Below are 20451 nucleotides of genomic sequence, written 5' to 3'. Positions count from 1 at the left end.
GTGAGGGAAGAAAGGAGGAATAAAGTGTGATGGGTGGGCCCATGCAGATGGCACGAGGGGCTTTCTGATGTTCTCTGATCTCACTGCTTCTTCTGGGTTGTGTCTTCGGGATTTTGCTACAACCTGGCCACTGGCTGGCCTTTTTCCCAAAGCAAGTGATTTTTTTTCCCTTCTCCCTTATGAATATGAAAATTCCCATGGAAGAAAATACACCGGGTAGCTATCATAGCAGCTGCCTTTCTTCCAGAAGCCAAGCCAGCCCACTTCATTGCCTGTCCATTAGCTGCAGGGACTGTCATAGGCAGCAAGAGAACACCAGATTTTTAGGCAGGAATGAATTAGGGTTAGTATATTGTATCTTTCTTCTGGGGTGGTGCTAATTTGGGCTTTTCAAGTCCATGGCAGGCAAGTACAGAGGACACGACCAGCAAGCAAGCAGCTCATCAGCCCAGAGCTTGTCCCACTTGTCGCCCTGTTCAGAAGCAGTTCGGACATGTGCAAGGGGCTTGCAGACATACGAGACTTCAGGCCTATGCCAAATTCACTGAATCAGAATCCAGGGTTTGCAAGCTTACGGTCACTTGCCAACTCTTCACACCGAAAACTGAGCAGCACTAGAAAGAACTAAATACCAACTAGTCGTCAGGAGCTGTCCTCTAGATTTGGAGTGGTTTTGTTGGTGACAGCAGCAAGTAAGCACACCGACCGAGGGCATCTCAATCGATGTTCAAATTAAACGAGTATATAATTATTTGATAAACTTGAGTTTTTAAAAAAATTCAAATAAACTGGAACTGGAAAAATGATTAAAAGCACTTCCTACTTTTGCCGAGGACCTGGGCTGGGTTCCCAGCACCCACATGGTGGCTAACAACTATCTGCAACTGTTCCACAAGACCTAATGCCCTCTTCTGACCTCTGCAAGCATCTCATGCCCATGTTACATATACACGCACACAGGCAAAATAGTCACACTATATTAAAAGTAATGATATAAAAAAAGTAATGATATCCAGCTTAGGAAGGAAAAGGAAATCTTTGCTGTTTCTCCCATGGGTAATATTTTCCTATGAATACTTTATTACATGTGTGAATAAGAGTAGGGATATTTCCCCATTCACCTTCATGTAACGTTTCTGACTACTTACTGTAAGAACACCTTATGGTATGACTATGAGGTTTAAAAATAAGGTATTCAGAGAGCTTACATACTGGTGGAGAAGACGGTGTGAGACAGCCAGCTCTGAATATGCAACATAAAAATGAGGACTATTGAGATATATGAATAAAATACAGGGATCTCAAAGGTTGGGGTATCCAAAGGAAAGAGAAAAGCCCCAGAGGGCACACAAGGTACACTTCCCCCAGCACTAAGAAGAAGATGGTAAGAAGCCAAGATGGCAGGGAATGCAGGGGAGTATCAAGGGCATTTAAGGAATAGAAAAGTTGAGGGAGGCATGGAATACAAAAATCTCCTTCTCCAGAGAGCGAGCTACAACTTTGATTTGACTTTTGAGTTCAGCTCTCCAGCAGATTCCTGTTCTTTATTGCTAGTTCAAGTAGTAGCTGCTTTTGTTTTTTGTTTTTTTTTTTAATTCAACAACATCAATAATGGTCCTTTTAAAAATATCTCTTATAAAACATGATCTAGAAAAAAAAATCAATACTTCTAAATCATCTATTTCACCTAAGTCAACTAGCCTAAACAGAATCAACTCCATCACTTTTTAGCATACCACCTATTCTTGATCTTCTGTGAGTTATCTTTATTTCCTTAAAACAACAACCTACATATTGGAAAGGGTCTTTTAAGATGTGTTTAGGTCCGATTGAGCAGCATAGAATTTAGTTCATGTATGTGGCTAGTAGACAACAGTTTGTCTGCAATTGTGAGGCTGGCTAACCCCTCCCAATCAGTGCCCACATCCTATATGGCTTGATGGTGTTTTGCATGGGGCATATCAACTAAAACACAACTTGTTACATGTGACAGAAACCCAAGTAAAATAGTAAAATGGCATGAACTTTCTCCCTTTTTTTTTTTTTTTTTTTTTTTGAGACAGGGTTTCTCTGTGTATCCTTGGCTGTCCTGGACTTTCTTTTTAGAACAGGCTGGAACTCACAGAGATCTGCCTGCCTCTGTCTCCCTGAGTGCTGGGATTACAGGTGTGCACCACCATGCCTGGCTGGCATAAACTTCCTTTGTAACAGTCTTAATTATGTCCTCATGATCAAATATCTCCCATAGCCAACAAAGGCAGACATGCTCAGAGCCCCCCCCACACACACCCAGCACAGAGAAGCATGCCATCACGCCCATACCTAAGCCAAAAGATATAAGTTACTGTTTGTGGCTTAAACAGTCAAGGCTTAACCTTCCCCTCAAACTTTGTAGAAGGCTATCAAGACATAAAACATGCAGTTCTGCTATCTAGAAAGGTAGAGGTAGGGTCCCTTCAGTAGATAGTTAGCAATGGCTGTAATGTGAGAGAATCATGTTTTGTGAGAAAATAGCACATAAATGAAATATGAATGATTGGTAATATGAAACATCTGTGCCGCACACACTGAAGCTCCTTTATAAACATGTTTAAGGTTTAGCAAAATGACCACGTCCAGAAATGTAGGGTCCACTGAGGAGAGAGGTCCATTTCATCCATTCTGCCCCTTTTACCTCTCCTTCACTTTCTAAACCTCTATCACTTCTAAGTTTTTAAAGTAGGCTGACTCCACTCAGCCTGCGGGAGACTCCTTGCCCTATTGGCAGATGTACCGTGCCATTTTCCATACAGTTGTTAGCATTATAAACTGAGAGTGAAGGCGAGAAGCCTCCCTGCATTCAAAGGCAACTAGAGAGAAACCCCTGGTGAAGAATGAAGAAAACTTCTCAATCACTTTGCACACTAGTGACTCCTCTGTGAGCTTAACTGCCCAGTGTTAGGGGTGGGGATTGGCATGCACAAACTGACACCACTGTCCATTAGTGGGCAGGCTGATGGACAGACTTTATTATAATCTCCTAGTACTTAACACACAGTAGGCACTCAAAAAAGAAAACATCTTCCTACGTGATTGGAGAAATCTTATCATGTCCTCATTCCTAGCCAGATCCTTTTTTTTTTTTTTTTTTTTTGTGCCATGCCAAGTTGACTGCTTCTCCTTTAAATAGAATATCTTTTCAAAAAGAAAGGTATAGAGGCCAGAAAAGCATTGTCCCTCATTGTTTGAGGCTAGAAGAGGCAGGCGTGAGTATTGCTGAAACCCCCTGGCTGGACTAAAGGCGGCCTGAAAAAATTCTGAGGGGTGTAGAGATGGTGCAGTGGTTAGGAACACTGCTCTTCCAGAGGTCCAGGGTTCAGTTCCCAGCACCCCCCTACTCCAACCCCAGGTGATCCACAGACACCGGAAACATGTGGTGCACATACAGATGTGCAGGGAAAACCCATAACACATAAAAGTTTAAACATAAACCTCTAAGATCTCAGCGGTCACTCATGCCACCATCCCTTCGATTCTGAGAACACCACACCGATGCCATCAGGTTTTAAAAGCCTTGAACTCTGATTCCGTACATTATCATGGAGAAGAGCAAAATTTATTTTTTTAAACTGAACAAATTGACATGTCCTAAATCAATGGAAAGTTTTCTGCATGATTCAATATTAGCAGTTAATAAAGACCTATCAGTTGGCAGGGTGAGAGGACAAAACCTTTTCTGAGGTTGTAAACCACAGCTAGCGGCTCAGGCGAGGCCTGCCGTTAGTGCATTAGCGGGAATCCATGGTTAGTGCATAGTCATTCACAGAACATCGTAGGTCCTTTGTCTTCAGGCTTGGAACTCCCCCATTAAATATCAAATCTCATTCAACTTCACCAAATACCGCTCAGCACATAGGTTTACGAAAAGAAAGAGGCAGGGGAGCCAGTGTGCAGATGCTTGGACATCTCCAGCTCACTAAGTGCAGTGTCTGTAGGAGAGCGCCTGGCCTCACCGACCCTCTGAGCGCTCTACCCGACAAACTGGCTCCATCGCAGGCAAAGAAAGCGCTTAGCAAGTCTCCAGCTACAGTTCTGTGTCTCCCGTGGACTTTAACAATGACCTTCCTGTAAGCATCAAGGACTGTAACTTTTTAGATAAAGAAATTTGTTCTTGTTTTAAGCTTGAGTCAGGTTCATTCCTCCGGTAGCCTACAGTTTTCAAAAGCAGAAGAAAAAGTAATCCAAAAAAAATTTTTTTTTTTCTTTCAAAAATTCTGTTTCCAGAATGAAGTTCCCTGTCAGCCTGCCTTGGGCCTTAGGTGAAGAAGCAGAGATTAAAGAGTCAGTATTCTTTTTCATGTTTCATCTGCCAGTTTTGTGAATGTAGAAAGAAAACCAGTGGCCACAGCTAAGCACCCAACTGTGGCATTAAACAGAAAGCATGAGTTTAGCACACACACCTTTACACACACACACACACACACACACACACACACACACACACACACACACACACTCCATTTCAATGCATTTGAAAATCATGTTTGAGTTCCTAGCAAAAGGCTCTACTCTCCCTCCACAGCTATTGATGGAGGTGGCTCAATGAGGGGTTGTGGGAGCTGCAGATGTGTCCCCTATGCCACAACGCTAAGGAACTCTTTGCTCGGCTGCGTCAGGGTGAAGTCTCCCCAGCGAGCTCACCATTTCCTGGTCACTCTATACTTACAGAACGCACCAACTACTGCAGCTTTTTGATGCATATGCAAACCTCTAAATGTCCTTTTGAGAGGCACTCTGCTAAATGACGCGTGTTCACCTTCAGACCTCCTTCCTCCTCCTTGACCTACAACTAACTTACTATCTGGACTCTGCTTTGGGTTTTGTAGGACAGACCAATAGGAAGAGACCACATTTTCTCTCTCTTTTTTTTTTCTTCATATTTCTGAAGGCAAATTTGTGCTGATTTAATTGGATGATATCCCTGCCATCAACACTGGCTTCTTTTGTGCCCTTTCAGTCACTATCTATGCCTGTGAACAAAGTTTTCCCAAGGAAACCTACATCCTTCTGTTGGGAACTGTGTGCAGGGACACAGGTATGCCCCACAGAAATAGTTTGTGAGGTTTGGAGACAAAGTGACTATAATTTACAAACAGAACATTCTTGTATATTCTCTCTTGACTCAAGCATTTTAGAAGGACATTCAATAAGCTTATCATTCCATCCTTCATTTGAGGGAAGATATCAGGATCAAAGGTCACCTGTTTTAAAATGGAAGCACTTCACAGATGGCTTTTGGCTACACTATTTGCCACTCCCTGCCCATTTAGGCAGGACAGTGTTTTGAGTAAAAGTCAGGCAGACCCTCAGTGGTGGTTCCTTAATTGCTAGGTAGATAGGCCTCAACCACAAGAACTCAGTCTGTTTCTGCTGTGTTCCTCACCCAAGGTCAGCTCTGCCCTCTCAGGGACACAGTTTGTAACTGTCAGGCATCTTCAGTGTGGAAGGTGGGATGGGGAGGTTTCCCTCAGAACATCAGCTGCCAGTGGCTACTGCTGCTATGTTAGACTAGGACTGAAAAGGAAGAAAATTATGCCTGGACCATTCAAGATTCTAAGTAAACTTGGTGAACTTACTTCTCCCTGTATCTTCATGGATGACTTGTGGAAATCTAAGAAAAGGTCATTGAAATTCTCTGAAATCTTTAAATAAAAACTAATATCCTTAAAAAACAGGTTTCTAAAGATGTGTTGAGGTGACCTGTCAGTCCATTCAGGGATACATGAGGTGACTAGCTCACCTCATGAGTCTTGACAGCTGGGTGCACACTTTAGAACAAGCCACAAAGATGTTCCCAGGCCACGTGTCAGCAGTACTCAGCCCACATCTCATGGATGCTACAGGAAAAAAATCAACTGACCTGTGTATCGCCTCTCCCTCTACTTCCTTCCTATTGTAGTTTGTACGTGTGGCTGTGAGCATACTCTGGGCCTCATTGGCTTGATGAGGAGTCTTCTCAAGGGATAGTTAACTATTCTGAAGGACTGCCATGTCAACTAACTTCTACTGTACGTATTTATGGTTTTCTCCACAAAAGGGACTTTGTGAAGAAGACTGACCTAAATAGCCCCTCCTTTCTCCCTACTATTCAAACCTACAACTCAAAAATAACAACAGCAGCTACTAAGTAACAGAGACTCAAAAAGGGTTGGAGGTTTTTTGTTTTTGTTTTTTTTTCAAATTCGCTAATTTATTGCACACTAAAAATCTCTTTCAAAGTGGCACCAATGTGGCTTTTCTTCTTGAGCTGATTAGGGCAACATGAGCTCAGGAAAAGCTGTCAGATCCTGCCTCTGGCACAGCTGGAATGATCCAACTGATTTGCCAGTATGATTTTTTTCAAGAAATAAGCTTCATCCCAAAGTTATGAATTTATATTCTGTGAGAAGATATGAGGAAAAAGTATTCCTGGTTCAGAATAAAAGGCAGCATTGTGATACCTTCTCTCATGTCAACTTGAAAACAAAAGCAACTTGGGTAACATTTTGATCATCGTTTTGTTCTTTCGTGGTGCTAACATCTTGCCCTCTCTTCTAACGATTCATGGAGGTCTCATTCAGAAAACACCAATCCTCGAGTCACAATTGAAGACCATGAGAAGATGGTGACTCTTGTGAAATCCTGTTTGTTAAAGACCAGTGCAGGGAACAATCATGACCCAGAGAATGTGCATCGTAAGCTCTGAGACCCAGTCCTTGGTATTCACCACAGTGACCCAAGGGCAGCCACAGTGCTCCCTGACTCCAAGAGGAAGAAGTTCCTCCCTGGCCACCTCTTCAAATCAAAGCTCACCTGCCTACCTCTTTTTCACTCGGGGCTTTATTCTTGGCTAGGCATCCCTTAGCCTGCTTTTAATGAAAGAATGAGTTAATATATTCATGGACCCTAATAAATTTGTATTTATCTTCTCAGCAAATGCCTCAAGGAGACCAAGCTGCCCTACCTCATCTTCTAAAGATGGCATTGTACCAGTTCTTTGTCTTAGAACGCTGCTTGGGTCCTTATCTGAAAATCATCAGGGAGGTTAGGGTTTTAAGTAAGAAAAAGTGTAAAGGATGGGTGATCTTTCTGTTGCTTCTTTCAATTTTAACTTGATCTTACAAATACCTCATTCAGTCCTCTATACTCTGGGTTTGGAGTTTTCTGTTGTTTGTTTGTTGCCTGTTCTGGGTTCCATTCTGGTCCAGAATTGCCACTGAAGCCTTGCTAGCTTAGCCTGCCAAGTCAGCATTTTTTCCATATGATTCTGAAGAAAAGACTTTTTTTAGTTTTCTTGCCTTTGTTAAAAAAAAAAAAAAAATACTATAAACCAAGAGGAATTATTCTGGTTACAAAGCACATAGAATTATATCATATCATATCATATCACCGACCAGACTGGAGCATGGTGATTTCCTCTGTGAAGAACTGCATAAGCCACTGTCCTCAATTAACAGGTAACCAGGCTGAGGAGCTCTGAATAAAAGCACTTCACGTTGTATGTGACAGTGGTGTAACAGAAGAGCCATGTGGCATGCTTGGCACCTCACTCTTTGCTGCCTCAGCTGGGAGTTTTGTAGTCTGGGAAGCCATGCATGCAGGATGGCACAACTTAGAGTTGCCCACAAGAGGAGCGCACAACGCTGCCTGTGTAAGCTTGCCGCCAGGGGAAGGTGGTGGTCCCCAGCCGTCCAGCGGCTTCAAACAAAACTTGCCACTGTGTGAGGTATTCATCAAGGCTTTTTCAAGCAACAGTGAAGACATAATTATTAAATTTTACAACCATCCATTTAGCATATTGTGAGGGGAAAAGAGGGTGGGGGAGAGAGGGAGAAAAGCATAAAAGCCTATCTGCTTATAGACATAGTGTGTGAAGGCTTGATTTGTGACCACTTTCAGAGGAAGGAAGAGTTTCAACCGCCTGAAACCTTGCTCTTCCCAAAGTGACTCCCTTTCCCCATCCACACACACCCCCAAAAAAATCAAAATGTACTTCATGAAACTATTGTATATGAAGCACTTATTAGCCGTAATTAAATGGACAATATGAATTTACTACGTCTTTAGGACTCTGGCTTGTTCTGGTTTAGAGCAAGATGATTAATGCAAATACATATTACTTGAGATAACCATTTAGCAGCTAATTTAGCCAAATTTATTACAGCAGTTAGAGGTTTTTCATTTTAGCAGACGGAGACAAGGACATGCCAAAAGTGGGTTGTGTAGATGGGTGCGCACTGCCCTCTAGTGGCTGGCAGGCTGGTGAGCGTGGGGGGGCACCAGAGGCGGTCTCTGTCCTAATGCACAGCCTTCCCTGCATTCTCTCTCACCATCCCCATCCATAGCACTTTATTTAAGGGATGATTTACTGCAGTTTCCCTTTTACTAGCTCAGGAGAACCCAGATACAAATCAAATCTATTTCAACTTGGCAGGATTCTGGTTAAAGTATCGTTTTTAACATCTGCATTTTAAAGCTCTCTTACAGTGGGTATTTAAAGGCGCCGGTTCACATTACTGGTTGTTTTTACTTGTTCCTTCATTTTGTGCCATATTTCAGCGTCTGTGTGGAGCTGTCACTCTGTTTGGCTCCAGTCGAGTCAATGCTGGGCCTCTCTTAGGCCACTGTTTCTCTCTGACTCGAAGAGGGGATTTATTTTGCTCCAGCCATCAGCTGTCTCGCCACAATTTACCCTAGCTGACCAATGTAAATTTAGTTCATCCAAGGACTATAAATTCTGTAAGACAAGATCAAAAGGAACAAATGGCTAAGGACACAAGTTGGTACTTCTCAGGCTGAAGGAAAATGATCAAAGACAGAGGGGTAAGGTGTCTTCAGAACCATTCAGATATCCAGAATCTCGAGGAGTGGAACTCGAAGCCATGCATAAATCACACAGAGACTTGCCTTCTTCACCATCGCTGTTAAACCCATGACAATATGCACACCACATTAGGTGTGCTCTGAGCCAAAAAGATCAGTAGTCCTTTTATTCTTCCTTTCCCACCATAGCTTCCCAGAAGGGAATACAGCCTCGCTGCAAATGCCAGTAACCCTAGCTGGGCAGCTGCTACTCCAATGAGGTGTTGATTTCATTTGTGCTAATGGCACCTTAAGTCAGGCATACACTGGGCTCCCCAGGCTTTGGTCTGAGGCTGGGCAGAGACGAAAATCATTCGATGACAGTCTTAATACTATGTCTTCTGTTTTGTTTTCTCTCCCTCTGCTCCACCCCAGTGCTGAACAAAGGTCAGTGTGTGACAAAGTACTACCGCTGGATGCAGAAGAACGGCGGCTACATCTGGATACAGTCCAGTGCCACCATAGCTATCAATGCTAAGAACGCAAACGAGAAGAACATCATCTGGGTGAATTATCTCCTTAGGTACCTTTTCTGTTTCCTTTCCCTCTCGGTTAGAAACTGCACTGTGTTAGTCGCTGACAGGTCGTGAGCACTGTCTTCTGACAGGGACGTGGAAAGATTCAAAGAAATGGGAGAAGACTAAAGCCCACTACGCCTTGGGTTGTCAGTCTCTGGGCAGCTCTGCAGAAACTGGTCTCCTTCCCTGGCACGAGTTCCACCCAGAGACCTTTGCCTGCAGCTGCATCCTAGAACGCATCTCAAGTTATGCCTCTGCCTCTGCACGACAGTCCCTGAAAACGCAAACAGAACCAGGACGGGTAGGGGGTCAGGGGGGGGAGGATGGAGAGCAGGGAAGCAGAGAGCTTCTTCCTACATTCCATCCTTTTTTATCCTTTCAGCCTTCTGCATAGGGTTTTGATCTCTGAGCACTCAAATTTTAGTAAGCAAGATGAACCACTTTGCCAGAGTACTGACAATCTCAGTGTAAATAATAATAACAATAATCTCTTTTTGCCTGAAGCTCTGAGCTCTCAGTCAAGCTTCATGTTCTTAAAATGTGTACCCTTCGCAATCCAAATACAACTGCTTCCTAAATGCTGGTATGAAGTACCTTTTCTTTCTCTTGCTTTGTGTCTGCTCTGCTTTGGGATTCCAACAAGCAGTAAAGTCACTGAAACCAATAGCCTGGATGATTTGAGCTTGAGTCTGGGAAGCTCGCCACTGGACTTGTCACAGAGCTGCCACAGTGCTTGGTGTGGCCACTACCCACCGCCTTCACTCTAGTCTTTGTTTTCCTAAAGCACCAAGCAGGAAGCATGTGTATTCTGAATAGAAACACTTCCAGGAGAGCTAAGGAATGGAAGCTGGTGCCCTTTGGCTGATAATTTCGACAAAGACTACCTAAGTCCCATTTTTCTTAGAGACAGCCAAATGGAGCTGAGATGTTAACGAGCCTGCCTCAGCACACTGGCCCTTCAGTGTTTCCCACACTTTGGTGATGACTGGAAGGCATGAGTGTGTTTGCCTTCCGCAGCATATCAATCAGACACTAATGATTATTGCTCTGGAGAGGGCCTTAATGGATACCTCTTATAAGAGTTTTCATTTATCTACCTTTTTTGACCCCTTCTGCTCTATATTAATTCTCTCTAAAGGTAAAAGTATATTTCATGTGGCTTTCTCCGAGGCTTGATTTTCATGAGGACCACCCTCTATGGTTATGATCTTTTTAGGATGGTTCTGAATCAAGGGATCCACTTCAGTTATTCTATGAAACAGTCCTTCTTTCTACTATTGAGAGCTCCTATGACAAACAAAAAGATAGAACAAGATAGAGGGTACTGAGGCTCTTTTACTAGACAGTGGTGGCCTCACTATGAAGAATTAAATGCCAGCAAACATTCACTGCAGGTTAGACAGTATGCGTACCATGTTAGTGCCCTACAGGGCTTGGAGATCATCAAGTTGTTATTAAAATCTGTGGGGTTTGCTTACTGGTTATTATGTATCTCCTTGAAAATACTGGTGTTTGTTTATTTATTGGTAACTATTTACTTTCCATGAGAATCTTCAGATTACCTCATTGGCCTCATGACTTCCCACTCTGCTGGAAATGGCAGAAGTAGCAAGGAATAGGAGATAAGTTTGGATCAACACCATTAATGTAGCCAAGAGTCAAACTCAACCAGCCCACAAGCACTTGGTAATTCTATCTCATCAAATTCCATACGGATAGAAAGAAAACAGTTTGGCCATCAAAGGCCAGTCTTCAGGCTTCAGTGCCATGGCCTCATGTGTGGTAGAAGACCTACCCGAGATCAATAATAACAGACAGGGAATTGGAGACAATGATCTTTGAGCCTCCATGGCACCAAGCCTACAGGAAACTGCTGCCAGTGGGTTGAGAGGCAGGCAAGTTCACAAGCCAGTTACTCACAGCTGCCATCTGTAGGCTGGAGCTCTAGTAAGACAAGAAAAACTTGGTACAAGAAAAACTCTTAACTTGGCTTTTATTTCCCACCTTCTTAGCCAAAAAAAAAAGATTACTCTTGCCCAATACTACTTCACTTCTGGGTCCACTCCATGCTCATCTTCCACTGTTCAGGAATGGCTGCCCTCAGTGCCCATCCCATTCCCTGACAGCACTTCTTGAAATCTAACCGAAGAGCACTGAGACTGCACAGCGTGCCTTCCTGCCATTAGTCTCATCTGATTATCTAGAGAAAGCTGCTGCTGCTGGAGCTAATTCACACTAAGGAGTAAATGCCTGATAATCCATCTCAGTGAGTTAACCCTCCCAGGGATGTTTGCGATTTTAGACTGAAACAGTGACTTCTTAATGTGGGGGATTCAGTAGCAAGCGAGCCTGTAATCAGCTGCTGCCGCCGCCTTGGCCAGCCATGTACAAGGCAGAAGAGGCATTCCGAACTGGGATGCAGGATGCCTTCCTCCTGCCTTTAGGTTACAGAAGCCCCTCCTGATCATGAATCCTGCAGCCAGGGATGGGCTTTTCCAGAGGACAGCTAGCTCAAGCAGACCAAGCCTTTCCTTTCCGGAAGAGGCTCGTTTCTACATTAAAGGCAGAACAAACATCAAGCACACTTGTGTACACGAGGTTGGACCCGTTCTGCTAGGGCCTCTCTCACACCGGGCCTCTCCGGCTGCAATCAGCGTCCCAGCTAACAAGCCACAGGTGTACACCGCATGAGCAGATGAAACTGTGATTGTAATGGGTGTGCTGACGGTTCAGGAGCCTCGCGTCCCAGAAGCACCTGTGCCTCTGACAGATCGTTAGGCACTGAGGGCCCTGCCATGAAACACCCCCCCAGCCCCCCATAGTTTCGGAGCCATCCGAACAGCTGAGAAGTTGCATCGAGGGGCCGAGGCAAGAGTACTGAGGCAATGGACTCATTAGGAGCACAAGAGAAGGCGGGATGCACCAGGTGGTGTGAGAATCAATCTCGGAGATTTCCTCTCATTGGCCCAGCCCCCAGGTGTTATACCAGGAGGAGCGCCAGGCACCACAGTTCTCGGGCCCCCAGTGGTACCTGATTATTTAAAAGCTTTTTAGTGGCTTTCATGCAGCATTTGGGTATTCAATCATTGTGGCAGGGCGCACCTGCACCCGAGCACACACAATCCAGGCTTCCGTGAACAGTCCCGTGAGCAGCTGAGAAATGATTTCCCATTTAGTCCTCTAAACTTCCCCAAGTCCAGAAATTTCGGGCTAGGGAGTTCAGAAGACGACTGCCCGCACTCCTGACCAGATGTCTTCCTTCCCGCAGTAATCCCGAGTACAAGGACACGCCCATGGACATTGCACAGCTCCCACATTTGCCAGAGAAAACTTCAGAGTCCTCTGAGACCTCCGACTCGGAATCAGACTCTAAAGACACCTCAGGTATTACAGGTACTACTTCTCATGCTCTACAGCTAAGGATTGCCCAATCTGGACATGGAGGGGTGGGCAGCACCAAAAGGGCCACCGTCAGAGGCCATAGCAACCAGCCAAGTCATGAAACAGGCTGTATCTACTAAGCTGCTCCTGACTATCTCAAAACAGACAACTGTATCTATCCATACTACGTGTAAACATATGTGTATATACTTTGTGGCACATATGTATACATCACTTCGGTAACATGTGGGAAAGATTAAGTAATCACTTGACGTTAGCCCTCCATTCCTTATAGAAGGACCGAGCCAGGCTCCACAGCTAGAAGTAAGTACCAGGAAGAGCTCTTCCCGTCCCGCCCAGCCCCCGAATGGAGCCTCTGAAACAGGATATATGTCTATGGCTAGAGGCTTTTTTACGTCTTGTTCACTATTCCCTACTATCCATCCACAAGGGGCAGAAGTTAGTCCAGAGCCTTTGCCGCAGTAAGCAACTTTTAGGTTAATGCAATGCTAGCACAGGCAAATAAACTTTGGGTGCTAGACTTTTTTTTTTTTTCCCATAAGTATCTGTACCACTCCATACTAACCCATTTGTGGTTATCTGAGGGACTTCCTGAGTGATATGAAGAGCAAGGTAGATCCCAGCAGCTACAGGAACTTTAGCCTTTGCATTCCCAGTCCCCTCCCACAGACTCACGTGAGCAAAGATTATTCTCCAGTACAGCGGTGCCAGTGCTGAACAAGGGAAAATGCAGGCTGGAGTAGGCAAAAGGCTCACCCGGACTGTAATCCGGTCTGCTGCCCACAACTGTTGTGGCACAGCGATAGAAATCAGCATCCCTCTAAGCCTCCTGAGGCCGTGGCTGCTGAGAAAATCTCTTCTCCCTCAAACAAGGCAAATGACTAGGTCCCTCCATCAGCCTGCTGCCCGCAGAGGCCCTGAACTCCAGGGTTGTGAACAGGAATGCCTGTGCCCCAAACACAGCTTGGGGCGTGAGGGCACACTTCGTGGTGGAGCTTGTATGCCTGGCCCCTACAATGTGAAGTCTTGTCGGCCCCTCCCCACAGCGCTGAGGTTCTAGAATAGTCTCTGCCTCTCGTTTATATAGTAGTTTAAAAAAAAAAAAAACCCTTATCATGAGCTTATAGATGAAGAAAGAGACAAACGCAAATTTAAAAAAGAGTCAAATAGTGAATACCAGCGTGGAGGAGGAAAACCCCGAGACATAGAATGTGGTTTTCAATAATGAGTAAAGTGCTCACAGTGGAGAGCACAAACGTCTAGCGGTCACCTGACCCTCCACCGTCTTGTCTTCCGTGTCCCTACCACACATATCCCGAGTTAATCTGCCTCCCTGTGTGTGCCCGCAGGACGCCCCCACGTGACTGTGCCTAAGCACCACCCGTGCACAGGCAGTGTCTGACGTGGTGGATCAGGGCCGCGTGGGGTCCTGCCCCAGCCCCTGGGGTAGGCTTTGTTCGCTGGCGGAAGGCCTACCGGAAGGGGCGGTGCTGCCGTCCTGCGGCCCACCCCTTCCGCTAGCCTCCGTCCGGGCCCTGAGTTCGCTGCCCTGCTAACGCCCCTCTCCTCTCTGCCCTCTCCCCGCTCCCGCCGCCGCCGCGGGCCTCACACAGAGGACAACGAGAACTCCAAGTCCGACGAGAAGGGCAATCAGTCGGAGAACAGCGACGACCCCGAGCCCGACCGCAAGAAGTCGGGCCGCGCGTGCGAGAAGGACGCCACCTGCCACGACGACGGCCACAGCTCCAGCCACCCGGACAGCCGCGACAGCGACGACAGCTTCGAGCACTCGGACTTTGAGCCCCCGAAGGCGGCCGAGGACGGCTTCGGCGCGGCGGGCCCCATGCAGATCAAGGTGGAGCGCTACGTGGAGAGCGAGGCGGACCTGCGGCTGCAGCCGTGCGAGTCGCTCACGTCGGACAGCGCCAAGGACTCGGACAGCGCGGGCGAGGCGGGCGCGCAGGCGTCCAGCAAGCACCAGAAGCGCAAGCGGCGGCGGAAACGGCAGAAGGGCGGCAGCGCCAGCCGCCGGCGCCTGTCCAGCGCGTCCAGCCCGGGCCTGGACGCCGGCCTGGTGGAGCCGCCGCGCCTGCTCTCGTCGCCGCACAGCGCCTCCGTGCTCAAGATCAAGACGGAGATCGCCGAGCCCATCAACTTCGACAACGACAGCAGCATCTGGAACTACCCGCCCAACCGGGAGATCTCCAGGAACGAGTCCCCGTACAGCATGACCAAGCCCCCCACCTCCGAGCACTTCCCGTCCCCGCAGGCCCAGGGCGGCGGCGGCGGCGGCGGCGGCGGCGGGGCGCTGCACGTGGCCATCCCCGACTCGGTCCTCACCCCGCCGGGCGCCGACGGCGCCGCCGCCCGCAAGACTCAGTTCGGCGGCGCGGCCCAGGCGGCCTCCGACCCGCTGTCGCCCCCGCTCTCGGCGTCCCCGCGGGACAAGCACCCCGGGGGCGCGGCGGGCGGGGGCGGCCCCGGGGCGTCCAACTCCTTGCTGTACACTGGGGACCTGGAGGCCCTGCAGAGGTTGCAGGCCGGCAACGTCGTGCTCCCGCTGGTGCACCGGGTGACCGGGACCCTGGCGGCCACCAGCACGGCAGCGCAGAGGGTCTACACCACGGGCACCATCCGCTACGCGCCCGCCGAGGTGACCCTGGCCATGCAGGGCAACCTGCTGCCCAACGCGCACGCTGTTAACTTCGTGGACGTTAACAGCCCCGGCTTCGGCCTCGACCCCAAGACGCCCATGGAAATGCTCTACCACCACGTGCACCGCCTCAACATGTCCGGACCCTTCGGCGGCGCCGTGAGCGCGGCCAGCCTCACGCAGATGCCTGCCGGCAACGTGTTCACCACGGCCGAGGGACTCTTCTCCACGCTGCCCTTCCCCGTCTACAGCAACGGCATCCACGCAGCACAGACTCTGGAGCGCAAGGAGGACTGAGCAGGGCCCCGCTCGGAGGCATCGTTTTTTCGTTCAGACCTTTCATTCTAGCACTTTGAATTCGAGCTGGTCAGCATCTTCTCGCAACACGGCGGCCCCGTTCCACCCCCGTCTTTCTTTCATTGGACTTATCCTTTCTTGTAAAGACATTGTTTATTTTTTGCCTTCGGAGGGTCTGATGACCGGTTGCCTGCCATTTCGTCTCCTAAGATGTGTGTTGGGTTGTTTGACTTTCCTTTGCATCTTTATTAAGATGTCTTTAATGTGTATATGCCTCTGCCATAGAATACTCAGTCTTATGGTCAAGAGATTTCTCAAGTGACAACCATTGGGTTTTCTTCCTAAAGATCTTGATATGATCAAGATGGAAAAAGACAAGCATAAATGATTGTGCCCTGTTTGACTAAGTCAAATGAAATGGGGTGGGTGTTTTTTGTTTTCCTGTTCCTAATTCCTTTGAAAATAGGGGAATAGTATTTTAGAATTTTATGCAGAATTTAATTCTTTTTATGATTAAGATTTTAAGATTTTCTTACTTGCACATAAAAATAATTTGGGTTCTTAAACTTAATTTCTGGCCTGTGACTAGAATGTTTTTTTAAAAAAAAGTTGGACTAAGTGTTAATTACTGAAACATTAACTTAATTTCTAAAACCATGGTGCTATCATTTATTAATGTGTAATGTCTTCATACAAAATGCAGCTCCCGGGCTGGGTTTTGGAAAAGAAAATGTGTTCTGTCCTGGTCTGGAGCCCCGTTGCTACAGTCTCCTTGGTTAGTTAAGACAAAGCCCTCATTAACATTTGCTGCAGGACTTAAAAGGTTTTTACCTCCCAGCTAACAAACATAGCCTCACTTCCAGTTTAGTGGGTCAGGAAAGCCCTATTAAAAGGGGGCTTTGAACAACTCAGACTGATTTGAGGAGCAGTTCAAGTACATACTGCCTTTTGCTGAGCTTTTTTTTTTTCTTCCTCAGTCCAACTGAGGCTGACTTTGCAACTTCAGTAACACTTCAGAGTAAAAGAGGGAAAAGGAGAAATAGTTAACATTTTTTGGTTTGGTTTGGTTATTTGGGTTTTTGTGTTTGGTTTTCATTTCTTGCTAAGAAAAGAACCCAGGTTGTATTGGGGCTGATTTGATGGAATTTATTTCCCTTTGGTTCTTATTTCTGAATTGAAACCAACAAGTTTTTAAAACTAAAGAATGGGCTAATAAGCTTCAGACAGATGACTGCAACTGAAAACTGCACATTCAGTGAAAAAAAGAGAAAAAAAAAGAAAAAAAATAGCCTCTTTTGTCTTTGTTGCCAGAAATCAGTGTGGTGTCAAACACTCCAAATGACTGTCCAGTATAGATTCTTCTCCCACTTCATTTTTGGCAGCTGTTTGTTAAGGCGTCTGATACCAGACGTGAGAGCTGTAATGTGTGCGACGTGTAGTGTCCTTGGCTGTGGGTCCCATTGCAGTTTCAGTGTGTGTTTCTATATGCAGTATATGCTAAGCTAACGTAGTCGTTTTGTCCGCTGTCTTTTCTGTGCTCTGTCTCTAGTGGAGTGGCACAGTCCCATTCCTGCAGTCCTAGTGAATCGGTGACTCTTGGGGGTTAGTGGTTTCGTGTGGTGGCCTTTCTCCGTGGTGTCACTCATACTGCTTCTATTGTCTATGGATCCTGTTTTACTTTTCCAAGTCCCTGCTGTTGCTTTATTGTATATTCTCCCTGACTCTCCTGTCTTTTCCTCCCTGTCTCCCCCATTCTCTCCTCTGCTTCCCTTTTCTGATGCCCCAAATCTATTTCATTCTCAGTGATAAAGAAAAAAGAAAAAAAAAAAAAAAAGACTCTTAACTAGCTCAAGGTTAATGGAGCCATTTTCCCACAATGGAATTCTGGGTATGTCTTTCTCTTCTGGAGTGCTATACAGAGCACTGAAGACTAATGCTCAGATATATTAAATAAATTGATGCCATACAGCTTCAGTTGTTAACATTCCCAGAGTCCTTTGTGCTCTACCTATAAGCAGTGGGTGCTTTTCTTTGGTTTCCTTTCAGGTTGGCTGATGGAGCAGTATATAAAGCAATTACCAGTGATATAGAAAATTATTTTAAAGGCCAATCTACATTTTAAAAAAATGGGAGGGGTTAATGGAATATAGAATTGTCATATATATTTGTTTATTCGTGCAATGATAATATAGTAACTCGGCTGTCCTTTGATTTATCACTGTGCTGAGTGGATTCCTCTAGAACTTTGGATTCCGTGAGTTGGGCCCAGGCCATGGTGGAATATAACAGAAGGAAGTTAAATGCCACAAATCTTAGCACTGGGCCTCTTGAAGGACTTAAGTCCATTTAGAAGATGGAGAAAGCCGATGGAGAAATTTAAAGATTAGTTTTGGAAGCCGTACTCTAGCTATCGAACAATCAAGGGAATGCACCTATCAGCTACAAAGAACAGCTAGACTGCTGGGTTTTTTTTTTTTTTTCTTTTATAAATGTTTCTGTGTTGTGTCAAAATGATTTCTGGTGATTTAAACTAACAGATAATCACAGCTGCTGTCTAAATCCATAGTGTTTAAAAATTACAAAATGAAAAAAAAAAAACCACTTCATTACCTGTGAAGACTGTGTCTGTGTTTTTAACTATTTCTTGTACAAATATATGAAAACTTTTATGAGGAGACTGGTGCCACGTAGCTGAATAATGGGGAAAGGGATATTCTGTTCGTAAAAACCTTAGCAGTGTTACCAACTCTACAACATATATAAAATAATTAAAACATTACAAAGCGAGAGCTATGCTACATTTGTTTTGTGTGAAGCTAACCGGACTTAACTTCCTGAGTGCCTGGCTTACTTTGAGACATTTTTTCATTGACCATTGATAATGCTGCAAATCAGAAATGTACATACTTCATTTACAACAGGGTTCTTTTTATACTTTTGTAGGTTCTCATACATGTCACACACATGGTTGTCTTTATGTAACTTAATTTTTTCATCCGCAGGTGCCATTTTCATAATAAACTTCTCTTGGATTTGTTACTATCTGGCATCATTTCTTTTACATGTAATCATCCTAACTAATGAATGCTGGTAGTATTTGTTTAAGCAGGTACCTTGATCATTACTCTTTATTTTTAAAAATGAAAAAGCTTTTTATAAAAAAAAATAATAAATCACATTCTATTTTTGCTAGTTTTTGGAGAAAAAAATATGTATATGTAGCTTGTTTCCTCATGAGGCTGACAAGGCACAGGCTTTGATGCTAATCCAAATACTACACGGAACTTGCAACCATCCTGAGTTTCCAGCTACCCAAATTCATTGTCATAGCAGGCATCAATTGTGCACGTTATCAGAGCTGGACAATGGGCCTGCAACATTAACCTCTGTGGGAGGAGTGCATTTTTTCTTGGTTAATGCACAGGGCGTGGTGACCGTTTTCATACATTAATCATTTTAAATGCACTCTGGATTTTCATGTCTTATGATCTACAAAGTATAACCAACTGTCTCATTGCTTATGTCCTCTATGCTCAGTGCCTACTTTGTGGAAAGGCTGAGGAAGCTGTAGTTGGGCTGTGTTATGGTGAAGTCAACATGGGTCCTATTGTGTTTGAAGGCAGGTTATCTGAAGTATTCTCTAAAGCACCAATCATTACCTCAAAGGTAAGGATGACATGGGTCACTAGTCAACGCTCTACACTACAAAAAACAGACAAGTGGCTTGAACTGACAAAGACAAGCTTTGGCACAAAAAGTGCAGAAAGTAGTAGCTATCACCGCCCTGGCTTAAGTCTTGAGTGACATTGGTCACATTGTGTTAGTGGCTGTTGATGGAGACATGGGTATGGCAGGGTGGTTAGGTCTGCATGACCCTAGGTTTCTCTACAGTTCACTATGTGGGACCCTAGTCAGAAGCACTTAAAGAAAGGAACACAACAGACTTTGCCCAGCTCCCTTCTTTCTCTTTGCTCCTGAGAGTCAGATGAGGACTATATAGTTAAGACTGAGAAGGCAAATTAGAGCTAGAAACACAGTCCTTAACAAATGATTGGTGAAGAGAAGGGGCCACCCACAGTACTCTTAGGGATGGCTTTCAGTGTCTCAGGAAGGCACAGGGACTGTTGTATAAGTGGTGGTGGACGATGCCGATCATCACCCATGGCACTCTACCTCTGGACATTTAGCCCTATGATCCAGAAGTGGTGGCAATGAGGGCTGGCGGGGGTAAGCCAGACGTGTTAGATGAATTCTGGTCCTCACAGTCATTAGCCCTTCTTCAGGAGAAGTGCTAGAAATCCCAGAATCTTATCTCAGCATCAACACGGTCCCTTCAGAGGTGATGTAGGTCGCTAATGAAGCAACTTCCCAGTCACGGAAGGTGAGTGAGCTCCAGGGGCAGACCCCCGCCCATCCTGCACCCTGCTGCTTTCCCAGCATCAGGGCTGGCAGCCCACCCAGAGTCCCCAGTTCTGCACAAGCACAGAGCCTTTCCTTTGCAGCCTGGCAGTAAGTTTGTCAGGGCTCTAATTCCTTCAGAAGATCAAATGAGGAGGGGGTGTGCAGAAGCCAGTTCTCTGTCCTGCCTCTGGTCTTCCAGCTGATGGTGAAATTCATTCAGCAATGAAGAACAGGAAAACTGTGCACACTGAAGAAGCTGTGTTTGGTCCTTATGGATGGTAATTCTTACTCATCTTCCCT

General features: G+C 45.7%; 1 protein-coding gene across 5 annotated transcripts in view; it reads left to right on the top strand.

The window, feature by feature from the left end:
- Npas3 (neuronal PAS domain protein 3) overlaps positions 1-18776 on the top strand; it is an 847307-nt gene extending 828531 nt beyond the window's left edge. For 3 of the 5 annotated variants that reach the window (XM_055608600.1, XM_055608598.1, XM_055608597.1), the window contains 3 exons: positions 9256-9403; positions 12667-12791; positions 14414-18776. In XM_055608600.1, the coding sequence (XP_055464575.1) occupies positions 9256-9403; positions 12667-12791; positions 14414-15750 (1610 nt within the window). In that variant the 3' untranslated portion in view covers positions 15751-18776. The remainder of the gene's footprint in view (positions 1-9255; positions 9404-12666; positions 12792-14413) is intronic. The other 2 variants (XM_055608601.1, XM_055608599.1) reach the window with 1 other exon arrangement.
- The last annotated feature ends 1675 nt before the right edge of the window (positions 18777-20451 follow it).

Source organism: Psammomys obesus, unplaced genomic scaffold (genome assembly GCF_907164565.1).
Source record: "Psammomys obesus unplaced genomic scaffold, mPsaObe1.curated_primary_1811, whole genome shotgun sequence".
Lineage (NCBI taxonomy): Eukaryota > Metazoa > Chordata > Mammalia > Rodentia > Muridae > Psammomys > Psammomys obesus.
Note: the sequence above shows the minus strand (reverse complement) of the source record. Positions and strands in the feature narration are given on the sequence as shown.